The following is a 23,791-nucleotide window of genomic DNA, read 5'->3' as shown; positions in this document are numbered from 1 at the left end:
CTGCTTGTTTCATTTAACATGATTGCACTCTTTGAACCGACAACATTATCTCTGAAATGTTCAGTCACAGACAGGAGCATCTATCTTTTCACAAAAGCTGAGACTGCAACTGCTAAGACAAGATCTTTTACTCAGGAAGTTGAAGAAAGTCAGAAGTGATAAAATGTGGAATGGAAATGTTTGGAGACAGACTGTCATCTAAGATCCATGCCAAATAGTAACCATTACTTCTCCTGGGAGAATGGCACCTTGGGCAAGGGCAAACATACAACTTATCTACAACAAACAACCCATTGCCACCTAGTGATAGGAACAGAAAACAGAGACTGATGTATGTGTGTGCTACTAGTAGGACCAGAAAACATGAATTGTTTTACTTCTAAAACTTACAGATAGAGAGAAAGAGATAGACAGATAAACAGTCAGATAGATAGTTAGATGGGATAGATATAGATATTTATGATGGATAAATAGAGACAGACAGAAAGAAAAAGATAGACAGAGAAACAGATAGATAGACAGACAGACAGACAGACAGACAGACAGATAGATAGATAGATAGATAGATAAATAGATAGAGGGCTTGTGCATTCGACAGCTTCATTAGCTGACAAATGTGGAAGAAGGCAGCCGCTCACGGCCTTCGGCTCTTTTTAGAGCTGGATTTCTTCTTGTGAAACTGCAACACACTAAGATCTGTGCAAATCCAGCTTCATAAAGATGATAGATAGATAGATGATTGATAGATAGATAGATAGATAAATGAACTGAGAATTTAGTACAAATGAGCGTTCGGATTTTAAAGGGACATAAATGCTCTAATGTGATAGAGTAATTGGTTATTACACTTTGGATTACATATAACTATAAGTTTATCCTTTTGTATTCAACTCCGGAGCAGCATTGCACTATTGGGAGCTAGCTGAACACATCTGGTGCACCAGTGATAAGAGGCAAATGTGTAGCCACCAATCTTCAGCTAGGTGTATTGCTGCTCCCGATTCTACCTAGGTTTGCTTTTGTACAAAGGATGCAAAGAGAATGAAGTAAATGTGATAACAGAAGTAAATAAAAATGTTTCTTTGCATGAAAATTGCATGCTCTGGGGCCGAATTATTAAGCTCCGAATGGAGCTTGATGCCCCTGTTTCCGCGCGAGCCTTCAGGGTCACCGGAAACAGAAGTTATGAAGCAGTGGTCTAAATAACACCACTCCATAACTTGTCCGCTGCCTCTGAAGCTGCGGTCTTCAATCCGTCCGATCCTATACGATCAGACTAATTGACACCCCCTGCTAGCGGCCGATTGACCACAAATCTGCCCCCTGTGGCATTGCACAAGCAGTTCACAAGAACTTCTTGTCTAAAGATAAATGCCGACAGCGTATGCTGTCGGCATTTATCGATGTGCGGCGGACATGATACGCTACATTGTATAATGTCCGCTCGCACTTTGATAAATTGACCTCTGTGTCTGAACCATGAAAGTTTATTTTTCACTTCTAAGTCCCTTTAATAAGTTCCAAATGGATTTGGTTGCAATGATAATTGAAAACAGACTCTTATAAGATCCCTAACAAAATATTTTTGACAACACAAAGTTTTATACTCTAAGTGAGGATACAAACTACTCATTAGGACTAATATTGTCAGATCTCAGGTTAACAGGGATGCAGTTAAGCAGTTTATAACTTTAAAGCAGACATTTGCTACAGTGACAAAGAATAAGTAAGCAAGGATAAAACACCCTTTAATTGGGCGGTCCACAAAGTTTCTCTGCAGAGGGAGAAAGCACAAAATCAAGAGTCATGATATCAGAGACAAGGTAAAAATACTACAATGACAAAAGAAGAGTGAGAGGTTTACAATTGAATTACCATTAAAAAGATAGAATGGTCAAAAATAATGTGTATAGGTGCATTACAATTTGAAATATAAGCATTTTCCCAATATACTTTCATCAGCGAAAATGCTTCTATTAAAAGTTATTACTGTTTTTCTGTGACATACGCACATATCCTATGAAGACCGTGCACCATTCCTGTTTAAAAAGCTGATCGTGGTGTGTATTGCTTCTAAAGACATCATTTATGTTATACAAGACACTGCTGACTCTCTGAGAAGGTGTGGTGCTTAAATATTTATGCACAGACCTTCACAGGATATGTGCGTATGCCCCAGAAAAACAGTAATAACACCCTACTCGCACGGAAAAACGAGATCACATATTCTCAAGTGCACTAACTCGACATGGAAATATGAATATTTCACATTCCAATATTCTTCATTCATAAATACATCTATATATACATATAAAAGAAGTCCTGACTGACTGGCTCATCTACGCCCAGCTCAAACCGTTTAACCCAGGAATGTGAAATTTGAAAGGTACGTTGTTTTTTTGACGTAGGCACCCACTAAGGAAGGATTTTTGGAAATCACATCCCTAAGGGGGTGAAAAAGGGGGGTGCATTTATTATGAGGATAGCTGTATTTAAAAAAACGAAGATGTTACAGATGTGAAAATTGGTATTTAGATTTTCCTTTAAATAGAAAGAAACAAGTGTTTTACAATTTCCCGAAAATTCCCTTAAAGGGACAGTCAAGTCCAAAAAAAACTTTCATGACTGAAATAGGGAATGTAATTTTAAACAACTTTCCAATTTACTTTTATCACCAATTTTGCTTTGTTCTCTTGGTATTCTTAGTTGAAAGCTAAACCTAGGAGGTTCATATGCTAATTTCTTAGACTTTGAAGACTGCCTCTAATCTAAATGCATTTTGACCACTAGAGGGTATTAGTTCATGTGTTTCATATAGATAACATTGTGCTCATGCACGTGAAGTTACCCTGGAGTGAGCACTGATTGGCTAAAATGCAAGTCTGTCAAATAAACTGAAATAAGGGGGCAGTTTGCAGAGGCTTAGATACAAGGTAATCACAGAGGTAAAATGTGTATTTCTATAACAGTGTTGGTTATGCAAAACTGGGGAATGGGTAATAAAGGAATTATCTTTCTTTTTAAACAACAAAAATTCTGGTGTTGACTTTAAGGGGGGTAAAAAGGGGGGGGTGATTTATGAGGATACCTATATCGCAAAATCCAAAGATGTTACGGACATGAAAAAAATGGTGTTTACATTCTCCTTTAAAAATAAAGAAAAACATGTTTTACCATTTCCCCAAAATCCACTTAAGGGGTTCAAAAGGGGGGGGGGTGTTTTATGAGGATACCTTTATCTAAAAAACAAAAGATGTTACAGATGTGAAAATTGGTATTTAGATTTTTCTTTAAAAATAAAGAAACACGTGTTATACCATTTCCCAATAATCAACTTAAGGGGGTGAAAAGGGGGGGGGGGGTATTTTCATTATAAAGTAAGTTTACATGCCAAACTTCTATCATCAGTAGTTCTCAAGATATGGATATCACTAACAAAAATGAAGTCTTTTTTCACTGACAGTTGAGTCATAGGGGTCGATTTATGAAGCAGCGGATGCTGCTTCTGACCCACTCCGCTTCAGTTCCGCCTGAAGCGGAAGTTAAGAAGCAGCGGTCCTGACGAACGTTAGCTTTAATTGCACTCAATAAGTCGTTTACTTTCAAATTGTGATAAGATCGAAATGCCGACACGTGCACACACCCGCGATAAACCCCTTTTGGCGTGTGCATAACTGTTAGCACTACACTCTTAATATAGCGCTTAGTTTGGGAAGTTTAGGGCTTCATTTTAGAGTGGAGGCTTGATGGCACTAGTTAGGCTGGGAGTGTTGTGGTAAATGATCCTTGAGATGAAGGAGTTAATTAGCGTACGTTTTTATTTCCATAGAAGGCTTTAGTGAAACGGGGGCTAATGTAGGTAGTAAATTAGTTAATGTAGGAATGTCATAGTAAAACGAGGGACCACTCATTAGTATATATTCTTTATCCTTAAAATTAAGTTTAATACTTTCCTATAGTGCGCTGCGGGGCCGCGCTAATCCAACCTTTCTCACAGTGTCCAGGGTCATGCTAATAGGAGGATTAGTGCGGCAGATCCTAGAGCCTGCGCTAAAGGAGAATTCTACACCAATTTAAATTACATTGTTCTAATTTAGAAAATATTATAGTAGATCAAATGCTCTTGCAATGTTTCAGAGTAACATGAACTCTTTCCCCTCAACAATCTGCCTAATTTTCAATCTTAGTTTTCTTATTTGTAACCCCCCTCTTTTCACTACACTTAACTCTCCACCACATATAACCTGAGTATCAATGTGCCCTTTATTAAACCAATATATATTACTCCAGCACCCTCTTGTGGCCAGTGTCAATATTGTCAGTAATGATACTTTAAACAGGATAGTTTTATTAAACAGACATTTTTGTTGCATATATACACAGGTAGGCAGTATCTTTAAAAGTATATATATTTCACTGCCTCTAGAGAAGGTGTAGTGACCCTGCAGACTTCAGATAACTGACTATTTTCTACACAGTTATCGCTTGATTTGTGCAGGAGCTCATCCCCAGTTCATCACAGCAAAGGAGCTAAAGATTCTCAATAAATGTTTAAAGAGTATGTTCCTGGAGCGCAAAACAATGCAAATTTTAGCTTTATTTTCTTAAAAACTCAGCAGTTAATCCAGAGATCTAAAGCTTCAAACTGGTATCACTTGGCATCAATCAACTGCATTTTATATGAATGAGCAGATATCTTTTTCACCAAAAATAAATATAAAACTTTTAATTTAGGAACTACGTAACATTATACTGAATGGGGAAGATATACTGATCTTATATATCTAAATATATTTTCTGGGTAATGGGCAGCCAGCTATCCAATCAGCCAGCAAGTCAGAGCGACTGTCAACAGAAAGATAAAAGTCAGCCTAGCTGCTATGGCCACTAAAATTAATTTATTAACACTAGATACAGCCTAGATAGTGTTTTCACTGTCACTGTAAATAAGGAATGTAGAAGTTTGAGGATTAGACGTTAAATGGAGAACTGCAACATATTTCAGTTTATGGTTTAAGCACTAACAAATACTTTGCTTACAAAGGTTGTGCCAGATTACAATCATTTTTGCTAAAAAAATGTTTTGCTTCTGCACAAACTTTGCTAGAAGTAATTTTTTAGGGCTCCAATTATCATTCATTCTTGAAATATGACTTTCAGTTCTCCTATCAGGCCTTTGGAGAGGCTCACATGTGCACCCATATTTATCATAAAAACTGTAGTATTTTAACACCAATTTTCAAAGGCGAGATGGGGTCGATTAATGATAAATCTCTCCGTTAGTATTATATATGCGCCTTATTTATCATTAAAAATACTCCCAAATAGACTTGATTTTTGTATAGAACCTGTCTTTTTTTTATTTATTGAAATCTAACTTGTTTAACCCCTTAAGGACAAGACCATTTTTCAATTTCTTTCCCTTAAGGACCAGGGCTCTTTTTACATTTCTGCAGTGTTTGTGTTTAGCTGTAATCTTCCTCTTACTCATACTGTACCCACACATATTATATACTGTTTTTCTCGCAATTAAATGGACTTTCTAAAGATACCATTATTTTTATCATATCTTATAATTTACTATAAAAAAATTATAAAATATGATGAAAAAAATGAAAAAAACACACTTTTTCTAACTTTGACCCCCAAAATCTGTTACACATCTACAACCACCAAAAAACACCCATGCTTAATAGTTTCTAAATTTTGTCCTGAGTTTAGAAATACCCAGTGTTTACATGTTCTTTGCTTTTTTTGCAAGTTATAGGGCAATTAGTACAAGTAGCACTTTGCTATTTCCAAACCACTTTTTTTCAAAATTAAGGCTAGTTACATTGGGACACTGGAATCCCTGACATGTATATATATATTTTTAGAAGACATCCCAAAGTATTGATCTAGGCCCATTTTGGTATATTTCATGCCACCATTTCACCGCCAAATGAGATTAAATAAAAAAAATTGTTCACTTTTTCACAAATTTTTTTCACAAACTTTAGGTTTCTCACTGAAATTATTTGCAAACAACTTGTGCAATTATGGCATAAATGGTTGTAAACGCTTCTCTGGGATCCCCTTTGTTCAGAAATAGCAGACATATATGGCATTGGCGTTGCTTTTTGGTAATTAGAAGGCCGCTAAATGCCACTGCGCACCACAAGTGTATTATGCCCAGCAGTGAAGGGGTTAATTAGGGAGCATGTAGGGAGCTTCTAGGGTTAATTTTAGCTTTAGTGTAGTATAGTAGACAACCCCAAGTATTGATATAGGCCCATCTTGGTATATTTCATGCCACCATTTCACCGCTAAATGCGATCAAATGAAAAAAAAACCTTTAAATTTTTCACAATTTTAGGTTTCTCACTGAAATTATTTACAAACAGCTTGTGCAATTATGGTACAAATGGTTGTAAAAGCTTCTCTGGGATCCCCTTTGTTCAGAAATAGCAGACATATATGGCTTTGGCGTTGCTTTTTGGTAATTAGAAGGCCGCTAAATGCCACTGCGCACCACAAGTGTATTATGCCCAGCAGTGAAGGGGTTAATTAGGGAGCATGTAGGGAGCTTCTAGGGTTAATTTTAGCTTTAGTGTAGTATAGTAGACAACCCCAAGTATTGATATAGGCCCATCTTGGTATATTTCATGCCACCATTTCACCGCTAAATGCGATCAAATGAAAAAAAAACCTTTAAATTTTTCACAATTTTAGGTTTCTCACTGAAATTATTTACAAACAGCTTGTGCAATTATGGTACAAATGGTTGTAAAAGCTTCTCTGGGATCCCCTTTGTTCAGAAATAGCAGACATATATGGCTTTGGCGTTGCTTCTTGGTAATTAGAAGGCCGCTAAATGCAGCTGCGCACCACACGTGTATTATGCCCAGCAGTAAAGGGGTTAATTAGGGAGCTTGTAGGGTTAATTTTAGCTTTAGTGTAGTGTAGTAGACAACCCAAAGTATTGATCTAGGCCCATTTTGGTATATTTCATGCCACCATTTCCCCGCCAAATGCGATCAAATAAAAAAAAACTTTCACTTTTTCACAATTTCTTTCACAAACTTTTGGTTTCTCACTAAAACTATTTACAAATAGCTTGTGCAATTATGGCACAAATGGTTGTAAATGCTTCTCTGGGATCACCTTTGTTCAGAAATAGCAGACATATATGGCGTTTGGCGTTGCTTTTTGATAATTAGAAGGCCGCTAAATACCGCTGCGCATCACACGTGAATTATGTCTAGCAGTGAAGGGGTTGATTAGGTAGCTTGTAGGGAGCTTGCAGAGTTAATTTTAGCTTTAATGTAGAGATGAGCCTCCCACCTGACACATCACACCCCCTGATCCCTCCCAAACAGTGCTCTTCCCTCCCGCACCCCACAATTGTCCCCGCCATCTTAAGTACTGGCAGAAAGGCTGCCAGTACTAAAATAAAAGGTATTTTTAAAAAAAAGTTTTTTAGCATATTTATATATGCTGATGTGTAGGATCCCCCCTTAGCCCCCAACCTATCTGATCCCCCCAAACAGCTAACCCTCCCCCTCTACCTTATTGGTAGCCATCTTGGGTACTGGCAGCTGTCTGCCAGTACCCAGTTTACTAAAAAAAAAAAAACTGCTTTTTATTATTTTATTATTTTTTTCTGTAGTGTAGCTTCCCCCCAGCCAAAGACCAACCCCCCACCCTCTCCCAGATCCCTTAGATGCTTTTTTAAAATTAAATGTTACCCCACTCTATCCCACTTTTTAAAAAAAAATTCTGTAGTGTAGCCGTTCCGACCCGCTTCCACCCCGTGCACGCGCCCGCCCCCGCCCTCCCGTGCACGCGCGAGCGCCTCCGTGCGTGCCCCCAACGATCCTACCCATGATCCCGCCCCCTCGATGTCATAGGGCCCATCGATGGCCGCCCACCCGCCTCCCACGTAAGCTCCCACCCACCAACGATACCGGCCATCGATGTCTGGTGCAGAGAGGGCCACAGAGTGGCTCTCTCTGCATCGGATGGCCAAGGGGTGTTATTGCAGGATGCCTCGATATCGAGGCATCACTGCAATAACCGGAAAGCGGCTGGAAGCGAGCAGGATCGCTTCCAGACGCTTTAAACCCCTAATGTCGTACAGGGTACGTCGCTGGTCTTTAAAGACTAGTTTGTGTGCGACGTACCCTGTACGACATGCGTCCTTAAGGGGTTAAACCACCCTTATCTGTGTAATTCATTATTTAAATATAAACCTAATTTAATTTTAATGTAATAAAATAAATATATCATTATTTTCTTTTTAAATTATGACAAAACATGTAACTGAATTCATTTAATTTAATCAATAAATGCATTTTTTTGTTTTATTCATGTGTAAGAAAGCATTATATTTTTTTACACATGCTACAATTATAATAATAAAACTGATGTTTTAAACAATAAAACCTTCCACACCCCCTGCAGTAATTATGACTTCTATAGATATGCAAAAATGTCAGTGGTAACCCAAGATATGTTAATAACTATGGACATGTGTCAAATCTCTACTTGATATAATTTATTGTAAGCTTGTCTTCCTTTACAAATAGAAATGAATAGGATACCACATTTGTATTTTCAAATAATATATTTATTATAAAACATAACATATGTTATCTACACATTCATTGATTTAAAAATATATTATCAAAACAAAATTGACATCATTGATTCATATTTCATTCTTATAGCTGCCAAAATTAAGAAATATTCCATCTTCTCTGGCGAAAAAAGTGGAGTAAATTCAATGTTCTCCACAGCGGTTTTGGAGAACTTTTGTGGTCGTATTTGTAGGAGAATTTTAGGTTCTCCTAAGGCGCAAAATAATGATAAATCTGAATTTCGTTATTAGTAAGGCATATTTTTTTTTTTAAAAAAAAGATTTATTGAAAAATAAAATGTGATCATACATCATAAAGATGAATATCAAAGAGTACTATAGGGTCTATACATAGTGGCTGCGTTATACACTTCACATATCCATTTGTGACTGAAAATACTCAAGTGTTCGTAGAGTTAGTCCTGAATATGAGGATAAAGGTAGTCCTTATGAAGCTATCTCAATCAGGCTGTAATGCAGATTACCATTTTAAAATTCCAGAGAAAAATAATCCCATATTGCAATAAAGTGGAACGAAGAGTAAGAAGTGGTAGACACTGGTCTGAAATCTGATAATTCTCAAAACAAAACACTATCCAACTCTGTGTCTCCATAATAGTGGGAACAAGAAATACAACCCTGAATTTGAGAGAGACCGCTTAAGAAAGAGGGAGTAAAGATAAAGAGGGGGGAAGGGGGGGGGTGAGGGCAAAGAAGGGGTATAGCGGAGGAAAAGTGGAGGGAAGAGAAATCAGTAGAACATGGACCCAGCTGGACTTTGAGAGGAGGGAGGTGTGAGGCTCCTCAGATGCCCTACCGCAGTATGGTGTGTGTTGTGGATTCCCAGTAGAAAATGACCTCCTGAAAGAAAGCCATATTTCCTATTTTAAAGTATGAATATTCTTCATGGGAAAGGAGATCTGAAGTATTATGTATCCACTCTTGCAGTGTAGGTATGTATGAGGTTTTCCACTTTCTAGCTATTAAGAATTGTACACTGTTGAGGCCTATCTGCAACAGTTGCCATCTAATTTTACAATGTTTTCACACTTTGTGGTTGAGAAGTGCGGTGGTGGGTTGTAATGTAAAAGATTCCCCAAGATTTTCTTATAGTGCGTTTCTATTTTTCCCCAGAATGGTGTAAGGTGACTACAACTTCACCAGATATGGGTCATGGTGCCGAGTTCGCCACACCCCCTCCAGTAAGAAGCATTAGCATTAGGGTAGATTTCTTTTATCCTGCTCGGGGTGAGATACCAACAAAACAGGATTTTGTGGTTCAGTTCTAGTACTCTGGGGGAGTGTGATGATTTGTGTGTGTGATGGAATATATTATTCCATTGTTCCTCTGACAAAGTAATTTCCAGTTCCCTATGCCATTGAGGTGCAAATGATGGGGGGGGTGGAAGAAGTATCTAACAGTTTTTTAACAAGTGAGAGGGGTCTACGAGGGGGTATGTCCAGCAAACATAACCGCTAAAAGTTAGTGGGTTCTCTAACTAAGTCCTGTTTATGTAAGGACGTACCTATCAGGTGTGTTAACTGAGCATGTTTAAGCCACGGTGTAAAGTGACCATCTGCTATATCTTTTAAACGAGCGTGTTCTTTTAGTTTACCATTTTAAATTAACCGCGTTAGTGGAATTGTGTGTCCTAGTCCACTGTCTGGCAAGTCATTAGGTATAATCCCGCCGGTAAATTCTGCGTTGATAGGTATCGGAGTCATTGGTGAGGGGAGGGATGTAATCCCTTTCCGTTTAATACAGATCAAGTCCTGAAGAGATAGGAGTATAGTGGGGAGCTCCTCGTTATTGTGGGTCTATTTGAATGTTTAATCCAACATAGTGGACCAATTTCTTGCGTGCTTAAAAGGGAAGCGTCTATTGTCGCCCATATTTTAGTAAGGCATATTTTTAAAAATACGACCAAAAAAGTGCTTTTTTGTGCTTTCTTTGGTGCACATGTGCGCCTAGGCGAGAGAGAATAGAGTGGGAGAATTTTGGGGTCGTATTTGCTTATTTTTAAGCGTATTTTGATAAATAGGAGAACAATTCCGACAGCGTATTTATAGGCGTAAATGTGGGAGAATTACAATGATAAATGGAGCCCTTAATGCAGCTGGTTCCCCCCATAGACTTCAAAGGAGTGCGGTGTAAAATAACAAAAAAAAACACAACACATATTGCTCAACACCGCATTAGACTAACTACGCTAAAGGCGAAGGTAGTTATGAATATTTAAAGGGACAGTCAACACCAGAATTTTTGTTGTTTAAAAAGATAGAAAATCCCTTTATTACCCCTTTCCCAGTTTTGCATAACCAACACGGTTATAGTACAGGTTTTACCTCTGTAATCAGTGGCGGCTGGTGAATTATGAAGATGGAGGTGCACTTGGCCCCGCCCCTAGCCACACCCCTTGAAATAAAGCCCCGCCCCTCAGATGGCTATCTATATATATATATATACACACACACACACACAAACACACACACAAACACACATATATATACACAAACACACTAGTCCCACTTTTATTTAAAACAAAATTAAAGGGAACTTGTCATACATATTTCTAATGTGTGTGTGTATTTATGTATTTGTTTAATTATCAAATGATTTAACATTCATAACACCATACAATCACTGTTTTTTGTACATTGGCTGGTATGGAAAAAGTAATGTGGCTACAGAGGGATACACACATGCCCAGGAGAAAAATAGGCCACCCAGGCACCCTCTGCCCACCACCCATGCCTGCAGCCTGCTCCAGAGTCCATACATATACATACAGCTGAGATCCATTACCCTAGTTATAAGCATATATACATTTTTACTGCAGCATATGAAGTTGGCTAGCAAGGTACCACATGGCATGAAGAAATACCTTTTTAAGTCTCATCATCACTATAAAGAAAATAAAGTCACTCAAATTTGATAGGGAAACAACCTTTAGTAATCAGGTAGGAATGTAGTAAAAATACATCACAGCTAAACAATACTGATTAACTAGACCCACATTTAAAACCAGCAATTTCATTTCACAGACTACTACAGATATTATTGCTCAAAGTTTATATAAGAAATGTCAGCTTGTGACAACAGAGAAGCTTCAGTCTCCTGCTTAACCTCCTCCCCTCCTTACATGCCTAGACCATATTGTGAGCATAATTTAACCCCTTGGCTGTCAAAAAGAGCTGCAGTGCAATGTATTAGAATGTACTGAAATTCTCTATGATAGCCAAGGGGTTAAATAATGCTCTGCATCTTTTTTTTCTTCTTTTTTTTAAAAGAATGCTGGATTAGAAAATAGAAAAAAAAGCTGGTATTGCTAGAATAAGTAGTGTGTGCACTGTTTTCATGACCCTGCATGGGTGTTTAATAAATCTATAACTTTCAGCTGTCACAAACTGAAACTTACGGGTCATTTTTAATCACATGTGAGGAAGATCTCCAGCACTCACCTAGGCTGCTTCTAGTGTATGGAGGAGGGGGGCAGCACTTTAATCTTTTCACTGGAAGTTTATTGCCTGCTGTTCTCCGTGTTTAATTTCTCCCGGTCTTACTCTCTGACAGAGCTGTGTGATTTACGCACACAACTCAGTCAGCTTAGGTCATTCCCCCTCAGTGTAGCACAGAAAAAAGATCAAGCTGTGCTACACCGGAGGGATGTGAAAAGTGATTTCTTTTTTTATTTTATTTTAACAGTGCTCTCTCACGGTGTCTTGCAGCTTAGTTTTCCAGGAGTCCAGCACTGTTGAAATATAATAAAAAAAATCACATTCCACATCCCTCCTGTTACAGAAGTTCTGAGTTGCGCTGCTTGCAATACACAGAGAGGGCTTTGAGGGAACATTGGAAATGAGGCATCATTATTACCTAGAATTTTACATACATACTCACTCAGATACATAATGCTGAGTCGCAGCCTCTCCTCACTCAGCCCTGCTCAGTAGCCCTGGGCCCTCCCCTGAGCCTCACTGAATGGACCCGATCCTGGTGGCAGCATCGTTCTGGTCTCCCCGCGCACTGACACACACTAATCTGTCTAACAGCCTGTGTCATCCATGTGGCCGGGTGTGTCGTCACTCACAGTGCGCGCCTCTCAGTCAGTAGGTTAATTCCCCGCCAGAAACCATGCGCCTGCATAGCCGATTTAGGAATTGGGAAGGCCCAGGGATTAGGGATATGATTGGCTGAACTTCTGTTACGCCCCTGCCTCCTCTCCTCCCACACACATAGTCAGCTCAGCTCTTAGTGTGCGAGTGTCACGTGACAGCTGGCTCCCGCACACTAAGAGCTGTGCAAACAGGAAGGCTGGCCTGTAGGTGGCGCTGCAGTCAATGCAGTTTTAAAGTGGAAAGTGCTTTTGCTTATACTTCTATGTATCGCACGTGCGATACATAGAAGTATAGGCAAAACAGCACTTTCCACTTTCAGCCTAATATGCATGATGTCATGATGATAGTTACACTGCACAGTCTCACAGAAGACAGCACACAGGAAAATAATACATTTATTCATAAATATAATATAAATAAAAATAAAAATTTTCATATTTTTTTTTTTCTCATTTTTTTTCCCTCATTTTTTTTCCTCATTTTTTTTTCTTAAGTTCTGCAAATTTTTTGCCCCTCTCCTCTGCCCCCTGGGGGTTCACGTGCGACAGTGCACATATGGAGGAGCCTCCACTGTCTGTAATTACCTTGTATCTAAGCCTCTGCAAATTATCCCCTTATTTTAGTTCTTTTGACAGACTTGCATTTTAGCCAATCAATGCTTACTCCTAGGTAACTTCACGTGCATTAGCTCAATTTTATCTATATGACACACATGAACTAACGCCCTCTAGTGGTGAAAAACTGTCAACATGCATTCACATAAGAGGCGGCCTTTAGGGTCTAAGAAATTAGCATATGAGTCTACCTAGGTTTAGCTTTCAACTAAGAATATCAAGTGAACAAAGCAAAATTTGTGATAAAAGTCAATTGGAAAGTTGTTTAACCCTTTGAGTACTAGGGCCATCGTTGTCCCAGTCAGGTGCTGACGACGGCTCAGAGCCTTCGCTAGCACTCACCTTGAGGGCAATCTGGGGGCTCCCACCTACTACCACCCGGCGATCTGGCCTGAATAGTGAGAGGCATCACGAGGGCTTCAAAATTTGACATGCAATGACGTGATGATGTCACCACACAACTTTATTTAAAATTAACAATAGACAATATAGGGAAACAATGGGGGCATGCTGCTTAGAAGCCTGTATCTCAGGCATCTAAGCAGCTATAGACCCCCAAGACCCACCATTGAAAAAAGTAAAAAATAAATATATTTAAAAAAAAGTTAAAAAATAAATAAAAGCTGAAATCCAGCTCAGCATCCAGGTGGGAAATGTCTTAGCAGCCAAAGGGTTAAAATTACATGCCCTATTTGAATCATGAAAGTTTATTTTTGACTTGACTGTCCCTTTAACATTCCAATGTTCTTCCCATAAAAGAAAATATATAATTATTTTTTGTAAATATATATTTATACATACTCACACACACACACACACACACACACATATATATATATATATATATATATATATATAAAGAAATACATATTTAAAAATAAAAAGAACACTCTATTCTAAATTAAGAACATTGGAATGTTAAATATTTCTATTAAACCACAGTAAACACACACACACACAAACACACACACACACACATATATATATATATATATATATATATATATATATATATATATATGTATATATATATATATATATATATAAACTTCAAAGTAAGAAGAGGCACTCACAGTCTTGAAAAAGGTACCTGCAAGGACCGAAACGTTGACTGGAAATTTATTGATTAAAGAATAATAAAATTATGTTCATTAAGACCTGTGAGTGCCTCTTCTTACTTTGAAGTTTATACCTATCTACCATAGAGAGCACCCAGGCATTTTATCTAAACAGTGAGTGCTGGGAACCCAGAACTACGTATATATATATATATATATATATATATATATATATATAATGATACAATTATATTTCATGTTTAAAGGTATTTGAGTGGAAAGGACTCCAAAGTTCATTTATACAGGGAGTGCAGAATTATTAGGCAAGTTGTATTTTTGAGGATTAATTTTATTATTGAACAACAACCATGTTCTCAATGAACCCAAAAAACTCATTAATATCAAAGCTGAATAGTTTTGGAAGTAGTTTTTAGTTTGTTTTTAGTTATAGCTATTTTAGGGGGATATCTGTGTGTGCAGGTGACTATTACTGTGCATAATTATTAGGCAACTTAACAAAAAACAAATATATACCCATTTCAATTATTTATTTTTACCAGTGAAACCAATATAACATCTCAACATTCACAAATATACATTTCTGACATTCAAAAACAAAACAAAAACAAATCAGTGACCAATATAGCCACCTTTCTTTGCAAGGACACTCAAAAGCCTGCCATCCATGGATTCTGTCAGTGTTTTGATCTGTTCACCATCAACAATGAGTGCAGCAGCAACCACAGCCTCCCAGACACTGTTCAGAGAGGTGTACTGTTTTCCCTACTTGTAAATCTCACATTTGATGATGGACCACAGGTTCTCAATGGGGTTCAGATCAGGTGAACAAGGAGGCCATGTCATTAGATTTTCTTCTTTTATACCCTTTCTTGCCAGCCACGCTGTGGAGTACTTGCCGCGTGTGATGGAGCATTATCCTGCATGAAAATCATGTTTTTCTTGAAGAATGCAGACTTCTTCCTGTAGAACTGCTTGAAGAAGGTGTCTTCCAGAAACTGGCAGTAGGACTGGGAGTTGAGCTTGACTCCATCCTCAACCCGAAAAGGCCCCACAAGCTCATCTTTGATGATACCAGCCCAAACCAGTACTCTACCTCCACCTTGCTGGCGTCTGAGTCGGACTGGAGCTCTCTGCCCTTTACCAATCCAGCCACGGGCCCATCCATCTGGCCCATCAAGACTCACTCTCATTTCATCAGTCCATAAAACCTTAGAAAAATCAGTCTTGAGATATTTCTTGGCCCAGTCTTGACGTTTCAGCTTGTGTGTCTTGTTCAGTGGTGGTCGTCTTTCAGCCTTTCTTACCTTGGCCATGTCTCTGAGTATTGCACACCTTGTGCTTTTGGGCACTCCAGTGATGTTGCAGCTCTGAAATATGGCCAAACTGGTGGCAAGTGGCATCTTGGCAGCTGCACGCTTGACTTTTCTCAGTTCATGGGCAGTTATTTTGCGCCTTGGTTTTTCCACACGCTTCTTGCGACCCTGTTGACTATTTTGAATGAAACGCTCGATTGTTCGATGATCACGCTTCAGAAGCTTTGCAATTTTAAGAGTGCTGCATCCCTCTGCAAGATATCTCACTATTTTTGACTTTTCTGAGCCTGTCAAGTCCTTCTTTTGACCCATTTTGCCAAAGGAAAGGAAGTTGCCTAATAATTATGCACACCTGATATAGGGTGTTGATGTCATTAGACCACACCCCTTCTCATTACAGAGATGCACATCACCTAATATGCTTAATTGGTAGTAGGCTTTCGAGCCTATACAGCTTGGAGTAAGACAACATGCATAAAGAGGATGATGTGGTCAAAATACTCATTTGCCTAATAATTCTGCACTCCCTGTATGTCTATACTGTATGTGTATAGATGTGTATATAAATATATATATAAATACTAATGTATACATATACATATATACACATGCATATTTATACATATATGTATACATTATAGCCTTTCCCGGTGAAATACCTTGTGATATATCATATCCCATTTAATCCTTATAAAACAATTTTATTAATATTCATATGAAATATTTTTTTACCAGAAAGTGTATATATGAGTGTAATACTTTAATGTATTTATGTTGTGTTTGGGGAATGCTGTTTTTTACCCCTTAAACTTTATGCTAGTTTTTCAGGCACGCTAATAAGTTTAGTTCAAATTTTGTTTGCGCTAAAGCGCAGTCAATAACTTTTAACTTGTAATATGAGTGCTAGTTAGCATGGTTACAATATTACTTATTATGTCCCGCACTAACAATAGTGCGCCACTTGTTGGTTAACAGACCAATAGTCATTATGTATCTAAGACAAACTAATAATCTACTTTTGGCTATTGTAATCAACATTCAAATACTAATAACTGCATATTAAAATGTTCCATTCAAGGGGCATGAAACCCAAAAGTTTAAAATAATTTCACGATTAAGATAGATCATACACTTTTAAACTTTCAATGTTACTCCTATTATCAAATTTGCTTTGTTTTCTTGGTATTCTTTTTGAAAGAGCAGCTACTGGGAACTAGCTGAATACATTGGGTAAGCTAATAAAAGGAGGCATAAATGTGCAGCCACAAAGCTGCAGCTAGTTCCCAGTAGTGCATTGCTGCTCCTGATCCTTTTTTTCACCAAATGATAGCAAGAGAACGAAGCAAATTAGATAATAAAAGAAACTTTGGAAATATGTTTAAAATGTTACGCTATATCCGAATAACAAAATAAAAATCTTGGGATCCTTTAGGGACAGTCTAGTCAAAAATAAACTTGCATTATTCAGATAGGGCATGCAATTTTTTTTTTTAAATTTCCAGTTTACTTTTATGATCAAATTTGCTTTGTACTCTTGGTATTCTTAGTTGACAGCTAAACCTAGGTAGGCTCATATGCAAATTTCTAAGCCTTTGAATGCCGCCTCTTATCTGAATTAAGTTTGACAGTTTTTCACAGCTAGAGGACTTTAGTTCATGTGTGCCATATAGATAACATTGTGCTCATGCCCGTGGAGTTACTTATGAGAGGGCACTGATTGGCTGAGATACAAGTCTGTCAAAAGAACTGAGATAAGGGGACAGTATGCAGAGGCTTAGATACAAGGTACTCACAGAGGTAAAAAGTAAATTAATATAACTATGTTAGTTATGCAAAACTGGGGAATGGGCAATAAAATTATCTATCTTTTTAAATAATAAAAATGATGGAGTAGACTGTCCCTTTAATATTAAGAAAGCTTTTACATGCAAGAACAAATGTCAAATGTTCAGCAAACATTCCGTGATCATTTGGAAAAAACAGATGTGGTTGGGTTTGGTTATTTTTAACAAATGTGCTGAATCATTTGCCATCCTTATGTTTATCCCTTCATGAACTTCTTTTCCTTCACTTAGCATTTCATCTGTTGCCCAGCCCCAAACCATTTCATCTGTCCTGCCTTTACCCACATGGAATTCTGCTTAAATGGATTTAAGGTCAGTTTGTAAATTACTGTCTTAGCAAAGAAATGCGTAATGTGTGTTTTGTCTTCTGTATTCATTAACCAGTGATGCTTTCCTTAGAAGTTATTTAAAGTAAACTTTAACTCCCCATAAAGGGCTAGATTACGCGTGATAAGCAACATAGCGGCTGAGCTAACTAGTGCGCATATTACAAGGTAAACGGTTGAGCTTGAGCTCAAACAAAACTAGTGCTCAACAAATTAGCGCACTTAAAGACCTAGCGCAAAGTGTAAGAGTTAAAAAAATGTTCACCAAACACAACATACGTACGTTGAAATAAACTATTACACTCATATATACACTTTCTGATAAAGTATTTCATATAAATATTATAATGAATTTTGTATAAGGGGTCACCGGTGTATGGTATATGACAAGGTATTTGACTGGAAAGGACTATATATATATATATGTGTGTGTGTGTGTGTGTGTGCGCGCATTTGTGTGTGTGTGTGTATATATATATTTACGATGCTCAAAAACAAAGTATTGCAGTATGCAGTGATACCTTTTTTATTGGACTAACATAATATTTCGAAGACAAGCTTTCGAGAGTTTTCTTCTCTTCCTCAGGTCTGAAGCAATGCTGATCAATCTGATATAGATACACATCACATACAACAAATGGAAGGGAGGGAGAGGGGGAGAGGGGTGTCATAAAAAGCAGAGTATGTACGCAAAATTTTTAAAGAGCTACAACCACTAATTTCAGAGGACCCCACACTCAAAAAAATATTTCCTGAACCCCCATACTAGCATTCAAACAACCGCCAACCTGAGACAGAGATTGGTCCGCAGCAAATTAACCACAGAACAGAAGCTTACACAGAATGGCACTGCACTCTGCAAACTGTGTCAACATATATGTGACAACAACACAGCCAGACACAATAACACATCATATAATATTAAAGGATCCTATTCGTGCCCATCTGCTAATATGGTGTACATGATACAGTGTACAGTGTGTGACAGAGGTTGCTACATTGGAGAAACTGGCCTAAAGCTGCATCTCAGAATAAATCTACACAGACACTCGATCAAAAACCACAAGGAAATGAATATTGTACCCCTGTTGGTCATCACTTCACCCAGACTGGTCACTCCATCCTTAACCTCAGGATTAAAGTTCTTAAAGGGAATTTCAAAGACTCTCATGAATGAAAGACGTTTGAGATGAAAATGATCACACATTTCAACACCAGAAATGAAGGACTTAATGTAGACTCTGGCGTTCTCACACACTACCATAACTTTCTATAATCTCTCAACTTAGGGCTATATTTATTAAAGCTGAGGCGTTCAGGGGCGCGTATACGCGCCCCTGTACGCCTCAGCTCACCTGTGGCGGGGCGAAAATACCCGCAGGCATTCGGCATTGCACACGAGCGCAATTTTGCGCTCGCGTGCAATCCCGCCCCCTGCCCGCGCACAGCCAATCACGCGCGGGCAGGAGCTGTCAATCTCCTCGGTCGGACTCGACCGAGGAGATTGAATTTCGCCAGTTTAGAGGTGGCGAAGAGCATTATCAAGCAGCGGTCTAGTGACCGCTGCTTGATAAATCACGGCAAGCAAGTTCTTGTGAGAACTTGCTGCCGTAGGGCTGCCGTAGGGGCTTCATAAATCTAGCCCTTATTGTCCTATATTCGTTTCTTTTTCCTTTTGTTTTTCCTCTCATCTTGCCTATTTACTCTCCTCTGTTTATTTATTCTTTCTGGCTATTCTCAGCTATTTTCTCCTTCAGACACATACTCTGCTTTTTATGACACCCCTCTCACCCCCCTCCCTCCCTTCCATTTGTTTTATGTGATGTGTATCTATATCAGATTGATCAGTATTGCTTCAGACCTGAGGAAGAGAGGAAAACTCTTGAAAGCTTGTCTTTAAAATATTATGTTAGTCCAATAAAAAAGGTATCACTGCATACTGCAATACTTTGTTTTTTGAGCATCTTATCTACTGGACTAACACGGCTAATCCAATCTTCACTATATATATATATATAAATTTAAATATAAATATGTATCTTGTGAAGAACATTGGAATGTAAAATATTCTGTTGTTAGTTTTTTTTTGTATTTTTATATTCAGCGCACTCCATTGAAGTACAGAATTATGCAACATTATTTTTAAGTTTACTGTCCTTTTAAGATGAACAATATTCATGACTTTTCAAAATGGTAGATAAAAGTGTTTTAAAACATTTATTTTGCCTGCAGAACTTTTGCAATGCAGCTAATAATTTCTGCTGCACAAATAAATAATTGACTTGAACGTCTCTTTAATTAAGCCCTACTGCCAGCAAATGCAAGGACGTGAGAGAACAAGAAAAGTGATTTCAAAACATTTATTGTTTTTTTTTTTATGCAAAATAAGTATTTTAGAATATTAAATAATATTATATTAAATGATAAATATTCCTTTTTCACCTCTATTTATTTGTGGTTTATTAGCACCATAATCCTCATTGTGGAAAATAAAATCTTTTTTCTTTTACCTGAGTAGCCCATAGCTGCAGGAGCATGACTTTGGCCTGCATTTCTTCATTCACCTTGAGGTCCTCTAGGTGGCGCTGGTAGCCATCCAGCCATTTACTTCTATTAGCTTTTGCTTTAAGACGTCCTATGTTCAAGAGGTGCCAGAGATGCTCCTTAGTTAATGTTATTTCCTTTTTCTCTGCTGCATAAAATAAGTACAACATTTAAGTGCATTAAATACAAGCGTACAATATGAGTAATACAGAAACTGAACAGTTGTTCACTCAGTTCTGATTTTAGTCATATACAAATTTGTCACCACATATAATGCTTTTTTTCTGTCATGATTCAGATAGATAATGCAATTTTAAATAACGTTCCAATTTACGTCTATTGACTAATTTGCTTCATTCTCTGGATATCCTTTGTTGAAGTAGCTGCAATTCACTACTGGGAGATAGCTGAACACTTTGAGTGAGCTAATAGCATGAGGCATATATGTGCAGCCACCAATCAGCAGCTCCTAAACCTACCTAGGTATCCTTTTCAACAAAGGATACCAAAAGAACAAAACAAATTAGATAATAGAAGTAAGTTGGAAAGGTTTTTCAAATTACATGCTCTATCTGAATCATTATTCAGATAGAGAATACAATTTTAAACATTCAAATTTACTTCTATCATTTAATTTGCTTCATTCTTTAGATAGAAGAAGCAATAGCAATGCACATGGGTTAGCCAATCACACGAGGCATCTATGGGCAGCCACCAATCTGAACCTATCCAGATATGCCTATCTAGATATGCTTTTCAGCAAAGGATATAAAGAACATGAAGCATATTAGATAATAGAAGTAAATTAGAAAGTTGTTTAAAATTGCTTGCTCTTTCTAAATCACGAAACAAATTTTTGGGGTTTCATGTCCCTTTAAATAACAATTTACTTTTTGTTATTAATTTTGCTTAGTTCTCTTGGTATCCTTTGTTAAAGTTCTATGTTAGCTCAGGAGCATTCACATCTGGCAGCTGTAGTGGAAATTAACTTCTGCTTCCGAGTTGGACACAGGCCAGTGACATGTGGTTATGCACATATACAGCTTGTGATTGGCTCACTGGCTAGTGTGCAGCTCGGATTCAGACAGAACATACTGATATGGAATACGTTTCCATTTTACTTCTATTATCAAATTTGCTTCATTCCTATGCTATTCTGTGTCGAAGAGATACCTAGGTAGGCATCTGGAGCACTACATGGTAGGAGATAGTGCTGCCATCTAGTGCTCTGCAAATGGAAAACATTTTTGCAAAATTGTTGCCATTTAGTGCTCTATAAATGGGCTGGCACCTAAGCTTACATCCCTGCTTTACAACAAAATATACCAAGCGAACAAAGAAAATGTGATAATAGAAGTAAATTAGAAAGCTCTGTCTCAATCATGAAAGAAAAATCTTGGGTTTCATACCTCTTTATTAAAATTAAAGTCTCAAAAGAAGACAAGAAATAGACAACATTATTGTATTCATTACAAAAATCACATAATCATTGCTTATTTTACTATAACAAATGTCATATATTTGACGCTTGTTTTAATTTATTTAAACTGTAACAAATGGATATCAAAATACTGAAATTAATGTTAATACATAAGTAAATAAAACAGTAAAAATAAATTAATACATTGTTATATATATATATTTATTTTTTTTCTTTTAATTTTTTATATTATGCTGCCATCTTATGGTTAAGTCTCTTAACTTCAGCACATATTTTGCATTAAATTCTTACTATAGTATAGGTGTTACAAAGCTCTTTTCCACATTGTGCTACAATCCCCTTTTACTTTTAAGGCAGCTTCTGTAGTTAAGAATGTTGCTAATCTTATCATGTAGAATATGGTATGTTAAAATCCAGTCATTAAAAAGTATTTAATATTAGAGGGACATTCTAATACAAAGATCACTTGTTCAACTTTAGCTTAATTTAAAGGGACACTTTGAGATGGTAATATAAAATGATAACTCGTATATATAAAAAAACAACTTTGCAATATTCTTTAATTGTTTATTTTGTCCCCTTTACCTTTAATTCCACTCTGAAATTGGTGGTAGCATAAAAATCACCATAGTCTTTAATAAAGATGCCCTCTCCAACGATTACAAACCATGGCAAACCTCCCAACTTTACAAACTTCACAGTCACTATCCCAACCTTACAAACCTCCCAAACACTCTCCCATTGTCACAAACCTCCCAGACACTCTCCCAACCTAATAAACATTAGAGACACTCTCCCAACCTAATAAACGTTAGAGACACTCTCCCAACCTAATAATCGTTAGAGACACTCTCCCAACCTTACAAAACAACATGTCCGCTTTTACTGCATATGAACTTTACAGAACAACCATCTGTATGCAGCATGTACAAACATTGAGAGCTTGAGCCCGTTCAGCAGAGCTACCAAAGTCCAGCCAAAAACTGTCGTTTTGCTAGAAAAATGTGCATCTGTTTAAAACATCTTATCTTATCTTATCTGCAAGGCCAATTGGGGAGAGATATAACTGAGCTTATACAGAGATCAAATAATCACTGTGTAGAACATAACATTTTCAAATCTTGAAGGAATTGGAAAACCCATAATTTAAAGGGACATTAAAAAGATACTGAACCCAAATTTTTTTCTTTCATGATTCAAATAGAGCATGAGATTTTAAGCAAATTTCTAATTTACTCCTCATATCAATTGTACTTCTTTCTCTGGGTATCTTTATTTGAAAAAGCAGAAATGTAAACTTATGAGCCCGCCCATCTTTGGTTCAGCACCTGGGTATCACTTGTTGGATTGGTGACTTAAATGTAGCCAACAATCAGCAAGCGCTATCCAGGGTGCTGAACCAAAACTGGGCTGGCTCCTAAGCTTACATTTCTTCTTTTTCAGATAAAGATTCCAAGAGAACGAAGAAGAATAATAGGCGTAAATTAGAAAGTTGCTTACAATTGCATGCTCTACGTGAATCATGAAAGAAAAAATGTGGGTTCAGCATCTCTTAAATACTGTGTGTAGGCTTTGCGGTAGTAAGCTGTGTAAACTGGAGGTAGCATAAAAATCTCCATAGACTTTAATGAAGATGCCAAGGCACTCTCCAACCATTACAAACCATTGCAAACCTCCCAACCTTACAAACTTCACAGTCACTCTCCCAGCCTTACAGACCTCCAAGACACTCTCCTAACTTTGCAAACTTCACAGACACTCTCCTAACCTTACAAAACCCTCAGACACTCTCCCAATCTTAAACAGCCCCACAGCCTCTCCCAGCCTTACAACCCCCCCCCCACTCTTCCAACCTTACAAACCTCCCAGACACTCTCCAAACCTTATAAACCTC

General features: G+C 37.6%; 1 protein-coding gene across 1 annotated transcript in view; it reads right to left on the bottom strand.

Moving 5' to 3' along the window:
- PTGIS (prostaglandin I2 synthase) overlaps positions 1–23,791 on the bottom strand; it is a 197,347-nt gene that overhangs the window by 55,467 nt on the left and 118,089 nt on the right. The window contains 1 exon segment of the mRNA XM_053716906.1: positions 20,423–20,604. Coding sequence (XP_053572881.1) covers positions 20,423–20,604 — 182 coding nt within the window.

Source organism: Bombina bombina, chromosome 1 (genome assembly GCF_027579735.1).
Source record: "Bombina bombina isolate aBomBom1 chromosome 1, aBomBom1.pri, whole genome shotgun sequence".
Classification (NCBI taxonomy): domain Eukaryota; kingdom Metazoa; phylum Chordata; class Amphibia; order Anura; family Bombinatoridae; genus Bombina; species Bombina bombina.
This window is presented reverse-complemented; position numbering and strand designations above follow the sequence as displayed.